This window comes from Syngnathus typhle, linkage group LG13, assembly GCF_033458585.1.
Source record: "Syngnathus typhle isolate RoL2023-S1 ecotype Sweden linkage group LG13, RoL_Styp_1.0, whole genome shotgun sequence".
In the NCBI taxonomy this organism is placed as follows: Eukaryota; Metazoa; Chordata; class Actinopteri; order Syngnathiformes; family Syngnathidae; genus Syngnathus; species Syngnathus typhle.
In genome coordinates this window covers 11,632,754-11,645,955 of record NC_083750.1, presented here as the reverse complement: position 1 = coordinate 11,645,955, position 13,202 = coordinate 11,632,754, and the positions used below count along the sequence as shown (strand labels likewise).

General features: G+C 45.8%; 2 protein-coding genes across 3 annotated transcripts; both read right to left on the bottom strand.

Moving 5' to 3' along the window:
- Positions 1–347: 347 nt before the first annotated feature.
- Positions 348–2,130, bottom strand: oprk1 (opioid receptor, kappa 1). The gene is made up of 3 exons (XM_061295546.1): positions 1,859–2,130; positions 1,239–1,591; positions 348–1,118 (listed from the first exon to the last, which is right to left on the bottom strand). The coding sequence occupies exons 1-3, from the start codon at positions 2,128–2,130 to the stop codon at positions 586–588; spliced, it is 1,158 nt and encodes a 385-aa protein (XP_061151530.1). The 3' UTR covers positions 348–585.
- A 2,704-nt stretch (positions 2,131–4,834) lies between these two features.
- On the bottom strand, positions 4,835–12,618 carry atp6v1h (ATPase H+ transporting V1 subunit H). Of its 2 annotated transcripts, XM_061295898.1 has the most exons (14): positions 12,555–12,618; positions 11,669–11,829; positions 11,372–11,471; positions 11,206–11,295; positions 10,534–10,647; positions 9,680–9,784; positions 9,413–9,472; positions 8,736–8,833; positions 8,102–8,294; positions 6,222–6,400; positions 5,911–6,036; positions 5,696–5,797; positions 5,511–5,624; positions 4,835–5,111 (listed from the first exon to the last, which is right to left on the bottom strand). In XM_061295898.1, exons 2-14 carry the CDS (start codon positions 11,770–11,772, stop codon positions 5,042–5,044), a joined length of 1,455 nt encoding a protein of 484 aa, XP_061151882.1. In that variant the 5' UTR covers positions 11,773–11,829; positions 12,555–12,618; the 3' UTR covers positions 4,835–5,041. The 2 variants fall into 2 exon arrangements, with proteins under 2 accessions (XP_061151882.1, XP_061151883.1); XM_061295899.1 differs by lacking the exon at positions 9,413–9,472.
- Positions 12,619–13,202: the final 584 nt, after the last annotated feature.

Here is a 13,202-nt window from a genome sequence, read left to right as displayed (position 1 = left end):
TAATTAATATTTACACGCTAAAATAATACTGGTACCGCAATTTAGCATAAATGTCCGCTTTACAGCCAAGTCTGCTTTGTAGCTGCGGGAAAGAAATCAACTGGGACACGCCGTGCTACTAAGAGTTATTGTCAAGCTAATTACAGCCATGTCATTTTTCTCAGGTGAAACCATGGATACGTAGACCGCATCACAACTTGTGGACCACCATGACTTGTAGACCATGATTGCAGACCACTGTAGTGACATCACAAGTTTCTGGTAACCATGGTGACATCACAATGCACACACCATCAAGTTCTTGATCACCTTGGTCGATGACCATCGGCGTGGCATATGAGTGGACCACTACGATGTGTCGCAATGAGTGGACCACCATGGTGACATCATCAACACGGTTTGTATCACAAGTTTAGGACCACACTGGTGACACCACAATTAGCACGGTGACATTAGGACCATGGTGTCGTCACAAGCAGACCACCATGTCTTCACAGATGAGGTTCAGACAGCGGTGGTGACCTGCGTCAAGCACAAATCATTGGAGTCCTCTAGTTCCGGCACAGAGGACATGTCCATGGCTAGTCATACGGGCCTGGCCTGCCTGGGGCCGCCGCGGTTGTCCGGGGGACACGAGTGGTCCCTCAGAGTGCTCCTTACCCGGCTCACCCCCTGGCAGTCCCTCCGGGCGCCGCGGCAGCAGAAGTCCCGGAAGCATTTCTTAAAGTTCTCGTCCAGGAATGCGTAGAGGATGGGGTTGAGGCTGCTGTTGGTGTAGCCCAGCGCTACGCAGAAGAAGTAGGCGGCCATGACCGGCGTGGTCTCGGGCACGTGGGGCGACAGAGCCTTGACCAGGATGAAGATGTGGATGGGGGTCCAGCACACCACAAAAACGGCTACCACCACCAGGACCAGGCGAGCGATGCGTCGCAGGTTACGGTCCTTCTCGCGCGAGCCCGACAAGAGGCGGACGCTCTTGAGGCGCAGGATCATCAGCGTGTAACACACGCTGATGATGATGACGGGCACCACGAAGGCGAAGATGAACACGCAGATCTTCATCAGCGTGTCCCAGTAGCTGTACGGCTCTGGGAACTGGAGAGCACATTCCGTTGTCCCTGGTGGTCAGAAATATGAGACGTACAGCAGCTTCACTTTTCAGAGATACTGACCAATCCAAGGAAACGAATGCCTCACCGTATTTGGTGGAGATACTGAAAAGCATATTGCGGACCTACCATTGTTGGTCTTTGTGCTGCCCAGGATCATAGCGGGCACGCCGGCGGCGGATGACAGCACCCAGATGAGCACGTTGATGACTTTGGCCTTGACAGGCGTGCGGAAGTCCAGGGCCTTGACGGGGTGGCACACGGCCACGTAACGGTCCACGCTCATCATGGTGAGCGTGAAGATGCTAATGAACATGTTGTAGTAATCGATGGAGATGAACACCTTGCACGCCACCTCGCCGAAAGGCCAAGAGCTGAGAAGGTAGTCGGTGCTCTGGAAGGGCATTGTGCTGGTCACCAGCGCGTCCGCCACCGCCAGGTTTAGGATGTAGATGTTGGTGGCCGTCTTCATCTTGGTGTACCTGATGCATGTGCAAAATAAATATATCATTCTGCAGCACTTAAATGAAAAAATAAAAAAATAAAATGTTATTCCAGTTCAGATTTTTGCTGTTGAAAAGGATATTTTGTCTATTACACGTTACAAGAGTGCCATCTCGTGGCGAAGATGGAATTACACCCAATCTACTCAACTTTTATTTTGTCAACTTTTCTTCCAAAGTGATGGAAAGCATTTAATTTTTGCAAGAAAGCAGAAAAACCTTGTGTCATCGATTAGAACGACTGACCTGATGATGACGTACATGACCAAGCAGTTGCCCACCAGGCCCACCACGAACACCAGCGAGTACACGGCCACGATGACGGGGATGATGGGTGACATGGGCTCGCCGTCGTCGGCCTCGCCTTCCCATGTCCCGTTGAAGGCGTCCAAGGCCGAGGAGGAGGCGGTGGATGTGGGCAAGGTGCACCCCCCAGCCGTCGCCTCTCCTTTCCCCTCCCAGGGACACATTTCCTCCGGTGCAGCTCCTCGTTGGATGTGCACCACGCCGGTCTCCATGGAGATGCGTCCTTGATCACTGCCTTAAAAAAAAAGATAAAAACATCCAGGATGGCATTCTACACAACAAATGGATGCGACATTAATAACGACCAATACAGCAAACATATTTGGTTTATTTTAGAGATAGAAAGTCTCCAGAATGACTTGATGGACTTTTAGTGATACTAAAAACAGGGACATATTTGAAAAGACCATGCTTGTGTTTATTTTTGGAGCTACAGAAAAGAAATAGCAAGATTTGTAAACTACCACAATAAACGACTTTAGAAACATTTAGTGATTCTTGCCAAATATAAGAAAAAAAAATGTTTTAAAGATGTTTTTAAAATGTTCTAGAGACATGAAAGGTGTATGGAGACGTTGCGGCGGAAAAGGAAGAGTGCGCTTAATTGTTTTGCAGGTCGAATTGCGCTTTTTGAAAACATTTGCGACAGTGATGCGAGCAGAAGTGATTATTATATTTCGAGTCTTTCAAGACAGTATAGGGAGACTTCTAATGAGAATGCATGCCAAAAAGCCATTTTATACATTGTGGTGACAAATAAAGCAAATATATATATATATATATATATATATATATATATATATATATATATATATATATATATATATATATATATATATATATATATATATATATATATATATATATATATATATATATATATATATATATATATCAAAAAGACATCACACCATTGACATGCTGGACCAACACGAGCTTACCTTTGTCCCAGCTCCCCGCAAAGTTGATGCAAATATACTACAAAGCTGACAGAGTGATTGATAATATAATGTAATAATTCGCAATAATAATTTTGAGGCTTGCAGAAGGAGATGGAGCGGATGGAGTGAACGTAGCTCAGTGTGCCGCTTGCTTAAGCGCTGGTGCTCTAATGACGTCATCGGCAACGGCTTGACAACCAACTCACCTTTTTTCTTTTTTTCTTTTTTTTAAATACAGTCTTACTGTTAGAAATTGTTTGCATATTACAAACGCATGTTGCGGTCACAACAGGAATAAAAATTTCAATTTCACAATATAGTTATGGCTCAATTGCATTAAAATGTAAAAAATATATAATTTACGCTTTAATGCGATACATTTCATGTTTTAACGTGATAAGTTTCACGTTTGAACGTAATGAGTTAACGTGGTAAGTTTAGTTTCGATTCAACAAAAAGCAATTCCTATAGGAGTCTTAAAAAAAATAAAATAACAGATCCTGCTCTTTGTGAGAGAAGTAGTTTGTCACTTAGCACCGGTTGCTCGGAGACATATCACACTTATTGACGGTGGAAAGGAAAAAAAAAAAATAAGAAAAATCAACCAAGGCCGCATGGTATACACAATATTGCACAAAGTGAATTTACTCTGAATTTTGCCCACAAGGAGAGTGAAAGAGTGAAACCTTCACACAGTTATATAATAAAAGAATGATTATCACTGAGGTCCAAGTTTTGCCACCTTGTTACAGCAAAAACACTGGAAAAAAAAGAAAAAACTGACACACAAGTAATAAAGCGGTTTGCTTTTGGTTAGTGTGTTGCTAATTAGCATTGATCCAAATCAATCAATAGTTGTCTATTGCAGCCCATTTCTAATATTGTTGGGCAGTAGCATTTTATATTTTCCATTTCAATAATAATAAAAGATCCAGGTGCTTTCACCTGGCCCTGACCACTGGTACCATTAGAATAAAACCGCCTGGTTGCAAGAATGGGCTCCACCATCTGTTTGAGAGAGCAGAGTTCACCACTGTAAATAGCACTTGAAGAGCAGAGCGGCAGCCGGGATCTATCATTTCATTCTCTGGAACAATATTGACACTCTCTCGGTGTGCACGCATGTGGGCGGGCGGGCGGGCGTGTGCGTGGGCTCACCTTCCACACGTCAACGCATCAAGGACGAGCATTCCTTTTTTTTTTTTTGGAACGCTGAATGATGTTGAAATGTCCGCCATGTGTTTATTGACTCAAATGGGGAAGATGAGTTTGTGATCAAGATAATGATGCAGTGATCTACAAGTAAGATGATTTGGTTGAAAATCAAAACTCATCCGCAATTGTCTGCTGAGCATCATGTTGCATCATCAAAAGAATATTGAGCCCATTCTAGAAGCATAATGTTCCCTCTCTCCTGAGAAGTCCATATTGAGTCTTTTTTCCCCTCTGAAATGAAATGCGCGAGACGTTAAGACCTCCTCAGAGGTGACCTTCAAAATATGTGATGACTAAATTTGATTCTGATATTAGTTTTCCACACACACTTGTCTTGCATCTCCTCATCCTTGTCATTCAATGCCCACGCTAACCTTTCCCAAAGATATTCTTCAATACGGCTGGAGAAACTTTTTTTTCTTTGCGTTTGAAGTGACATTTTCAAGTTAGACTTTTAACAAAAGACGAATAAGGCCTCCGTCATTGTGTGCGTAATTAATCTCCCGTTCTTTTTTTTAGTCTTCTCGATCTTTTTCCAATTGTGGAGTTTTTTTTCGTACTCTTATTTCAAGACATAATGGAATTCCAAATACTGTATTGGAAAGAACATGACAAGCTCCATCTTGTCACCTCCTGCGCTCTCCACACAAAAAGCACTTAAAGCTAAGCTGATTGGGAAATTGATTCATTTTAAAAGTGGGCACCTCCCGTCGCTGTAGCAACACCTCAAGTGCGGACAACGGATGGACCGAGGCACACAGAAGTGGCGCACTTTTTTCTTTATTCGAGCTCGATTCTTTTTTCAACTTACGTAACCTTTTATACATTTAATCACAGACATCGCACGACACGACACGAGAGGCTATTGAGGAATGATGCCTTGCTTCATCTTGCGAGTCATTAAATAGAGAACACGCATACACGCACGGTTAACACACACAAACACACACACACGCACGAGAGCAATTCAGCTTCGAGCCACCACCGCCGGAGCTTGCTGCTGGTCGCCGGACTGCAGCTGTCTGCCCAGGTACTCCCTGAGAAACAAAGCCGGCTGGGAATGAGCACTTTCGTTATTTTCTCTTGGAAACTCATCGCTTTGAACGCTCGATATTTGAATGTATTCCACTTGAAAAGTGCGATGCGGTGTCATCAAGTAGTGAACTTTACGCTATGATTGGAAAGATCACTCCCGCTGGTGAGTAACATTTGCGCAAGCGGCTCGACGACGCTCGGGTAGAAATATCAAAATGTCTCTGACGACGCTGGAGGTTGGGCCAATGCGTTCGCTCCGGAAGATCTGGCATTTATCCACCTCCATCTTGCCACGTTACGGGATTTGATAATGATTGCGGCGTGAATATAAAAACGTTTTTTCCCATTGCAGTTATTTCTAAAATCATCCGTGTCAACTGGGGGTGCGGGTGTGCTCGTACCAGTTGTGGACCATCAGCTTCTGCACGGCCAGCAGGGCGTTGTAGCGCACAAGCTGGTCCTCGTGGTGCATGTGGTTCATCACGAGCTGCTTCCCGCCCAGCTGCTCAATCACCCTGAAAGGCAAGAAGAAGAGAATGAGGAGGATAAAAGGGGGCAGGGAGCAAAACAGAAGTCAGCGTCTCACCGTTTGCCACGTGGGTAGTGGCGCACGTACTCGCCGACATCGTGGGCCGCCACCGCTATGACTTGAGGATCGTCAGACACTTCCAGGAGCCTGGTTAAGATCCTGAAGAGGGAGAACTCTACCTTTGAACACTCATTGACATCGAGTATGGAGGAGTGCAATGATGCTACTTATGTTTCAAAGACTCCGAGAGAAAAAAAGCATCCGGGTCTTACTTGAGCAGCTCGTAATTCTTCTCGTTGAGGCGAACAGCGTTTTCCCGCCAGAACTTCTCAGACTTGTGCACCGGGCTCCATTCTAGGCGGCCTGATTTGAGTTCGGAGCTATATTCGTCGAACGAGCTGCGGCGCGTATAAAAGATGCGTGACCTTTCGAGTTGAACGGCTTATACGGAAGGTGGGAATTATGTGCTCGTCATAACTCGAGTCTTAACCTTCTCGTTTCCAAACAAGTTACTGCCGCCAAACGTCACTGTCAAGTCTCGCATAAATTAAAGCCGAGCAAGTCTAAAATTGACAAAAGCCACCTGAGATCCTGCACGCTCTCCCCCAGCCTCTCCAGCAGGAACTTGACGTCCTCCGTGATGTCCTCGTCGTCGTACTTCTGCTGCTCGAGGTTCTCCAGCTGCTTCAGCACTTTACACTGGATCATAGCCAGCGCGTACTCCTGGCGGGTCTCCCTGTCTGACGACTTCTCCAGGAGATTCTGGAATGGCATTGGGAATAAATACAGGTGCACCGTCCACCTTTTGTCTCATATTCATGTTTGGATGGGAAAGACCTCACGTAAAAATGGGCTTCGGTAAGGGGGCTGACCGAAGGCGCTCTGACAGAATCCCGAAAATGAATTGAGCCGGTGACCGGACAGCAGGACAGCTTTTGTGTGTCCAAGATGATGGACCTGACAGTCTCATCCGCTAATGAGCCCATTTGGGAGAAAACAGCGAGCTGAACATTTGGATGGAAAGAATTCAGAGACCCCTGCGGTCTCTTTGAAAATCAAATATTTATGTAAGGGAGAGACACAACGAAGCAGCGAGATGAACATCTGCTTGGTCACCGTTCGCCGCTCGCTGTCGTTTTTAATGAGGCGCGCGGCGGCGGCGCCGGTCATAATGCAAACGTCCCTCGTGGATGAATTGCTGAATGGCGAGGTGGGGGCGCTTCTCGTTCACGTTACACGGAGTTCGGTTCATGTAATCATCCGCTATTCAGCCCGGCTTTTGTGTGCCGCGCGACAGGGTCGTCTGGACAAAGCTCTCAAATAAGCAAGGACGCCCCCCCCACCCCCCCATTTTTTTTCTTTCCACATCTCAAAATGCAAGCCTTTCTATTTCCCCTGGTATTTGATGTAGCAAGCAATCAGTTTGCAGCAGACGTGATTCTTAAGCAGCCTTGTGATGCAGCCGACAAGAATTAATGAGAACAGAAAAAAAAAAATCGAAACTGATTTGGAACCGAGCGAGTTGTTGTTGAAGGTGAAGTACCCCCCCCTCCCCCCCATCATTACTGTGGGAATGAGGCAATGAGGTGAAGAAAGACAAAGAGATGCAATTTTAAAGCAGTACTTGCTTGCTTAGTGGAGTGCATCTGCCTCACAAGTTCTGGGTTTGAATCCCGAGTGGAATTTGCTTTCCTTTCGTCGGACCATGAAGGAATCCCTGATGGGTTTTTCAAAGTAGTGCGGTCAATAACTTGTGCGGTTTGTGATGTGCTGCCATTTCCATTAGCGACACAGTTCAAATGAACTCGCCCCCTTAATGTCCATGTGTGACAGGGTCTATAAACTGAGGTTATTAGATTTTTCTGAAGGGGAAAGGATTTTGCCATTATTAGAGGACATACATTAATGTTCCATTTTGATCCGAAAAGGCATTATTATGTGTAATAGTGCTCTTCGCGTTCAAGGCCATCACTGATTTAAAGCTAAATTGCATAGTTGCTAGGTAACAGTAAATCAAAGAACAAAATAATGACATAAAACATTTCTTAGATCCGGAAATGAACTGGTTAGGCATTTTGAACTCACATCTGCTTTTTGCGGCTCCACAATTGGAGGGCAGCACAGGGGAGTCGTTGAACCGTTTGACATTCACATATTCGGTCATTTCAAAACTTGGGGGTTGGGGGGGGGGGGCATTTCTGCTTTCCCAAAGCGTCTCGCCATGAAATATTCAGCAATGTCAGCAGGCAGCTGCTTGAGCAGCGTGTTGGTATAAATTGTATTAAGTATGTATCTTTTATGGATTTGAGTTTCTTTTATCGCCTTTCTCCTTTGTTTCATTGAGTCGTTTCGGTCAGGCTCCCCAGAGGCCATTAACCGCAAATCCCAATTACAAGTTGAAAGTGCTGTGCAAGACCTTCGGAATTATTTCGGTGCACTTTTGGCGGTACCGCCGCGCATTACCCTGAATGCGGCCAGGATGATCCGGGTGACCTTCTCCTTGACAGATTCCTGGAGGATGTCAGAGAGCGCGGGCACCACGTTGTAGCGCCGCAGCTGCTCGCACAGCTGCGGGCTAAAGGCCAGGAGCCAGACGCAGAAGATCATCTGGTACTGGAGCTGGAAGCCGCACTTGTTGCTCAGCACCGCCGTTATGCTGGGGAGAGAGGCGGAGGGGGGGGGGGGGGGGGGGGGTGAGCAACAACAACAAATGCTGATGAGCCGCTTCCCTGCGCCGCGCGGATGTGCTAATGGCCGAGGTCCGTGGCGGTGCGCCTCCATGCTGCTGTGCCATTACGCCTAATGACCGAGCGGGAATACGACACGCCGACTCAGCCACGAATGCAAATGTAACAGCGGGACTGCCAAAGGACTCCGAACTGAACTGGGACGGAGCCACGGCAACGATGGCCGGCCTATTTTACAAGCAAAGGTCTACGGATGATTCGATGGACTATAAATATTTGCGTGACTTTCCAAATCATGTTCGGTCCAGTGAATCGGCCGCAGACGGGCTCAAAAACAACCGATTCTCATTTGACACTTGTCAGAACGATCAGAATGTCAGAACGTCAGCAATCAAACGGGCAGGACTCACCAGTTCACCCCGTCGGCCTCCACCCAGGCGAACCTGTACTCGTTGATCCTCAGCATGAGTTGAAGGCATCCGGCCACGCACTGGACGTACTGAGAGCTCTGCAAAGAACAACGCAAATGTTTTTTCTCTACGCTCGGCATCGTGAGCTCGAGGAAAATATTTTGCTTAGAAGTCGGCAGACACAGTGCACTCGACAAGCAGAAGGAGGAAATGTTCTTGAGAATCCATTAAACATTTTTTTTTTTGCTCCCATCACACCGGAGTGACTATAGAGATTGGAAGAGGAGGAAGAAGAAGTTAATTGGGTGAGTAAAAGCAAAAGGAGTCCAGAACAGAAGGATGGAAGAGTGGAGGTTACCTGGCCGGAAAACATAGGTTAATATACACACCCTGAGTACGTTCCACGGTATAATTAGTGATTACTAAGAGGGAAGAGGGAGCAGTGAGTGACAGTAAATCCACTGATGGATGCCGCCGCCACGCTAAGTGCTTCTCCAATTGTCGTGCGCTTTTAACGTGAGGTGAAATGCAAGCAGCGGCAGCAAACAACATGTCGACCCCCCACCCCGGGTGCCGCACAGCACTGCAATCCGGAATCGTCCACGGAGAGAACAAAGAGGTGAAAATCCCAAGGCGTGCTGAGGGCTGATTTTTCCATGCAGCTCGCACATACTCACTTCACTGGGGGAAATGGTTCCCGCTCCCGAGCCTGTGTCTGGACCTGTACCGTGAAGGTTCTAATGAGAGATAAACAAAATCAACAAAGGAAGCAATCAATGCCTCGGAGCCCAGAGTGCTGCTGGGAGCACAAAGAAAGATCAAGAAGGGGATAGAAATTCAAATTCTGCTTCATCTGAATGAGAAATAATACGAGACATTGGTGTCCAATCTTCTGCCTTTGCCATTTTGCCTTATTCATCACAAATGAAACCTAGTCGTCGTACCTGTGAGCTGAGCTGGCTTTTGATCCAGTTGAAATAGTAGTTCAGATCACTTCCCTCCATCAGGTCACGGCCCCAAGCGGCCAACTTGGCGATGATCCTCGCCGCCTGCGTGTGGAGATTGTGGAATGGGAGAAGACACAAACGGCATATCGTATTTTTATCGATTAGTCCGTTGATTAATTGGATGCAAATTTATTTTGCATTATCAAACGCACTAACATGTGCATGTATTATTTTTGTCCACAAGGGGGTTAGGGCATCCTATCGTGTCTGCAATGAAGGATGAACAGCAATAAAAAAAAAAAACGCCTGCCTGGTGGGTGACGTGGGCGCCATTGAAAAAGAATGTCGAGCAATCTGTTTGTTTTACGTGATTATTTTAGACTTATTCAAGTTATTGTTCTGACTACTTTTCTTTCATGACCAGACGGACGGGTACCAATCATTCAGCGTCTGCCAAAGCTCGCCGAGATCTTCAGAAATGAAATGAAATCTGCCACTTGAAATAAAATAGGATATTAAATGGGACTCCTGCACATCCTGCCCAAATCATTCAATGGATGGCGCTTCTAATGACTATGCCGCCAGCGTCTTATTTTAGCGCAGGCTGGGATGGCGCCGGGTGGTCCTCAGCCATTTCTAAAGGTTGCCAGGGTAACATCACGTTAATTGCCTGTTTTTGACAAGAGGTTGTGTTTTGTGAGGAATTATTAATGACCGCATGATGAGGAAGCCTGGGTGGTTCGATTCGGGCGGCGGACAAAGGTTAATTTGCTGAAAATGGCCGATAAAGACGTTCAGGATGACGGCTGACCTAACGGGCTCTTGTTATCGAAGATAAACGACCAACTCACCATGTGGACGGTGAAGAGGTCCTGGCGATTCAGCATGGGGAGAAAATAGGACCAGGCTGTGTTCTTTGTCTTCTTTGCATAGTCAAAGAAGATGCTCACCCTCTGATGGTTCTCCTGCGGCACATTCAAGATTTTAATTAGCAGCCGTTCAATTCACTATCTGAAGATGATTGCTGCCGTATCGTTACTTTGAGACGTATTTGGACATAGGTACCAAGTTTAAATTAAATGACTGAGGAGATTTCACTGAATTATGGCATTACATTGCAGGACTGGCAGCTGTTTTACACAAAGTAGCCCACTTCAATTTGAAAGTTAGGGATATCATTAATGGACAAGAACAAAAAATACAGATATTTTCACAATGAACTGGTCGGAGCCAAATAAATTATTAGATAAAAAGCATTTAATTAAAAATGACGCAGCATATTGGCTGTATTATTATGAACAGGGCATCTGCAAAATACATATTTGACATTTTCCAGATTTGATGTTAAAAATGGTATTTTTATTTTTTCCCCCCAATAAAGAAATCTACAAAAAATACCCTGTAATAACAATGTGTGTTTTGATGGTAACAAAACAGAATGTGGAAAAAGTGAGGCACTATAAATACTTTCCAGATGCGCTGGAGATTGTACAAATACTTTTGTCCCTAGTCATTCACAATACCTGCAGAGTGTCATCAATGAGCGTCAAGATGTACTGGACAGTCTGCTCCTTGGAGATGTGAGCCATCAGGTTCAGAAATGTCTTTGCACACTGTATGGGGGGAAAAAAAGGTAGCATAGAATGATTCAAACAGCACATGTGTGTTATGTTGAGCAAACTCAAATACCTGATGTCCTTCATTGGTCAGGATGACCTGCTTCTCCTCAGAGTTGGCCACCTCAAACTTCTTGATGAACTCACAGTCCTCTGCTGAGATCATCTGACTCCTAAAAAAGGAAGTTGTCAAAAAACGAAAGTCAGTCAGATGAAATGTTCTATAGAACGTCCAACTCACTCACAAAAATTGTTTTCAAGCATGTTGAAGCCACCATAAAAGCCATTCATCACGCCAATTTCATAAATAGGAAGTTCCCCCTCAAGACTGTGACTCAGTTTCCTCACCATTTTGACGTGTGTTACTTACTGCAAGTACGACTGCCAGTTGACCAGATTGGCGCGGACCTCCGCCGCCTTGGCAGCGATGATGTTGGTGGGGACAGCGGCGTCCACGGCCCCGCGGATGTCCATCCTCTGTGGCTTCTGGATGCAATTCTTTGTTGAGACAGACTACGAGGTGGACACCATCTGGATCGGAAAAAAACCGAGGCATCACATATGAAGTCATTTTCCCCTTCTAGTCCTCTGTAACTTACAATGATCTTATTTAGGGCCCATGAATAACTGACACATGGCAGTTGGCACCAAAATGCCACAAGGTGGCAGTAAAGCACGACTTCAATCTAATTAAAGCTCCTCAATTTATTCCAACATAATTCAAAACCCAACATTGTAGGCAATAGCTGTTTTTTGTGGGGGGTTATTTTGCACTGAAATAGAACATATGATAGATTTGAAACCCTTAGAGATAACGTACGGCCTGTTTTTTTCCATAAAAGCGCATGTATGGACATGTCCCGACCTACGTACTTTTTCGGTTTCGTCATCACGTCGTATGGCGAGGACCATTTGTTCAGTGCAGTGTACATGGAGAAGGTCAAGACTAACAAACACCAGAAAGCTAGATACTCAATGTCAACGTATGTCAACGTGATTTGGCATTTGGTTATTGAAGAACCCAAAAAGCAATACTCCATAAAGATGTGGCTATGCACGGGAAAAAAAAAAAGGGTATTAGCATCTTGTCGAACCAGCTAGCAAAACAAGCAAAGGATGCTAAACCACAACATTCTCGTGCCAGGCAGGACTAATTTGCGATAACAACAAGAAACTAATCACATAACGCATAATAATGGTGCAAAACGGAGTGTAAATATGACCGTTTTTAAAGAAGATAGGGCTGAATCACTCACCCGACGAGCTCTTGAGCTCAGCTGACAGTGACGTCACGTTGAATCATGTGACTGCAAACGGCCAATGGTCACGTGCACGTCCGCGGAAAAAACAGACGGAACTCGTTTTTTTAACCGTTGTTGTTTTTTTACTATATTAATAATGGATTTTAGAAGACATGTTATTGTCGGAGTATTATTACAATATTATATATACATAATTCATTGAAGGATAAAACTGACAAACGTGAACCGTGACGTCATAAGTGTCACGTGAGTCTGTCTTCCTGCAGAGTTAATCTGTCCTAAGCACACAACATCGTCTTAATACCCATCTGCCCTCCCTCCACCCGCACCAAACACTTTCCTTCATCATTCCGCCTCTCTTCCATCATCGCTATGCACAACAGGACGCACCCGGCCACGAAGTGCCAGGGGCAGCGTGGATTTCCCATGATGCTGAGCGGCGGCGAGGCCTCGCCGTGGGACCATGACGCACCCTAGAAGGGCCAAAGGGTGGGAGATCAGGCCCACGTCGATCCTGAGGTGGATCCGCCGCCGCCGCGTCCTCATGTGGCAAAGTATCCAGAGGCTCACCCGGGCGTGCCACCGTGGCGTTGGTTGTTCCGTCAGCTACAATGAACACGACCACGATGAGCAGGATATGGT

What these genes read in the sequence shown, in the direction of transcription:
- oprk1 (XM_061295546.1), bottom strand. Translation starts at nt 2,130, where the DNA reads ATGGAGACCGGCGTGGTGCACATCCAACGAGGAGCTGCACCGGAGGAA. An exon ending in GTCATGTACGTCATCATCAG is followed by an intron (nt 1,592 to 1,858) that starts GTCAGTCGTTCT and finishes CACATGCATCAG; the next exon opens with GTACACCAAGATGAAGACGG. An exon ending in CAGCACAAAGACCAACAATG is followed by an intron (nt 1,119 to 1,238) that starts GTAGGTCCGCAA and finishes TCTGACCACCAG; the next exon opens with GGACAACGGAATGTGCTCTC.
- atp6v1h (XM_061295898.1), bottom strand. Translation starts at nt 11,772, where the DNA reads ATGGACATCCGCGGGGCCGTGGACGCCGCTGTCCCCACCAACATCATC. An exon ending in GAGGCCGACGGGGTGAACTG is followed by an intron (nt 8,295 to 8,735) that starts GTGAGTCCTGCC and finishes CTCTCTCCCCAG; the next exon opens with CATAACGGCGGTGCTGAGCA. An exon ending in TCATCCTGGCCGCATTCAGG is followed by an intron (nt 6,401 to 8,101) that starts GTAATGCGCGGC and finishes ATGCCATTCCAG; the next exon opens with AATCTCCTGGAGAAGTCGTC.